Here is a 1254-nt window from a genome sequence, read left to right as displayed (position 1 = left end):
TCATCATTATGAGCGCATTTTTCCGGTTGCAAGGAACCACAGTTTGGTGTCGCATTGCAGGTACTTTGCTGCTGTGCGCTTACCATCCTCTGGATACCGTCAACCGTAGACTGTAAAGATGCCACGGAAAGAGGTAGATTTTCTATGATTGAATGGCTTTTCTCCGTTTCATCTTGTAAATTCGCGGTCCTCTCCTCGGTTTGATTTAGAAGCTTTTTTGTTCTAGCGAGTTCTTTGTCTTTCACTTCCAGCTGCTTCTGTAGGTTATAGAGTTCATTTCTCGACTGCGTCAGTTCTGACAATTCAGCAAGTTTGGTGAGCTGTGATGCATGCTCATTACGGCAAGTAGACAACTCAGCTTTTGTCTCGATGCAACTTTGTGCTTGCGTGTCAAGCTGATTCCATAGTCGAGCTACTTCCACCACGAGAAGTTTGACACTATTACCATGCGCCTTCTTGCTAGACTTTCTCATTTGATGCAGGTCGGCAACTTGAGACAGTAAATTCTCCCTCTCGCTTCGCATTGATTCCTGTTCGACTGCTTGTTCTGTTGTCTTTTCCTTCAACGTTGATATTTCGGACTCTTTCCTTTCGATGGTATCTTGCAAACCGGTGACCTGTTCACGGATATCATGAGCGGTCTTCATGCTTTGGAGCTCTTGGTCTTTGTCTGCAAGGCTTGCGCGAGCATTCTTGATTTCATCCTCTAGATTATGAACCTGTCTTGTCAAATCTTTCAATCGTTTGTCGGCTTTTTCTTCAACGTCTGACTTTAGTTTCAGGTTTCTTTCTTGCAGATCTTGAATTTGTTTTTTGATCTTCTCGGAATTCGCTCTCGCGACCTTTTCGAACTCACAAAGCCGCAAGGTCAACTCATTCTTTTCATTTTCCATCAATTGTTTGTCCTGCTTTTCCCTCGTTGCATCATCTTCTGAAGCTTTGATTTTCCTCTCCAAGTCGTTGATAGACGTTATCTTCTCCTGCAGTATTCGCTCGTTTTCCTTTAGATTCTTTTCTTGAGTCTCCTTTTCGTCCTTAACCTCCTTCTTCAGCTTATCAATTTGCTCCTTCATGTCTTTTTCTCTCCTCTCAAAATCTTTTTTGTTGGAGCTTGCGGTTCGCTGTAACTCATCACACTGCGACAGCAACATGTCCTTTTCCATTTGTATCGATCCGTGTTCTGTTCCCTTTATGGTTACCTCACTTTCCAACTCCTCTATTATCAATTGTTTTGCTTTTATCGTAGCCTGCAAT

The 1254-nt window shown here is 42.9% G+C and overlaps 1 protein-coding gene across 1 annotated transcript; it reads right to left on the bottom strand.

The window, feature by feature from the left end:
• Window positions 1-241: 241 nt before the first annotated feature.
• FMAN_15544 (uncharacterized protein) lies at window positions 242-1073 on the bottom strand (the record flags this gene model as incomplete). Its single annotated transcript, XM_041826360.1, has 2 exons — window positions 242-257; window positions 301-1073. 2 exons carry the CDS (start codon window positions 1071-1073, stop codon window positions 242-244), a joined length of 789 nt encoding a protein of 262 aa, XP_041691647.1.
• Between the last annotated feature and the right edge of the window lie 181 nt (window positions 1074-1254).

Source organism: Fusarium mangiferae (genome assembly GCF_900044065.1).
Source record: "Fusarium mangiferae strain MRC7560 genome assembly, contig: FMAN_scaffold064, whole genome shotgun sequence".
Taxonomy (NCBI): Eukaryota; Fungi; Ascomycota; class Sordariomycetes; order Hypocreales; family Nectriaceae; genus Fusarium; species Fusarium mangiferae.
Note: the sequence above shows the minus strand (reverse complement) of the source record. Positions and strands in the feature narration are given on the sequence as shown.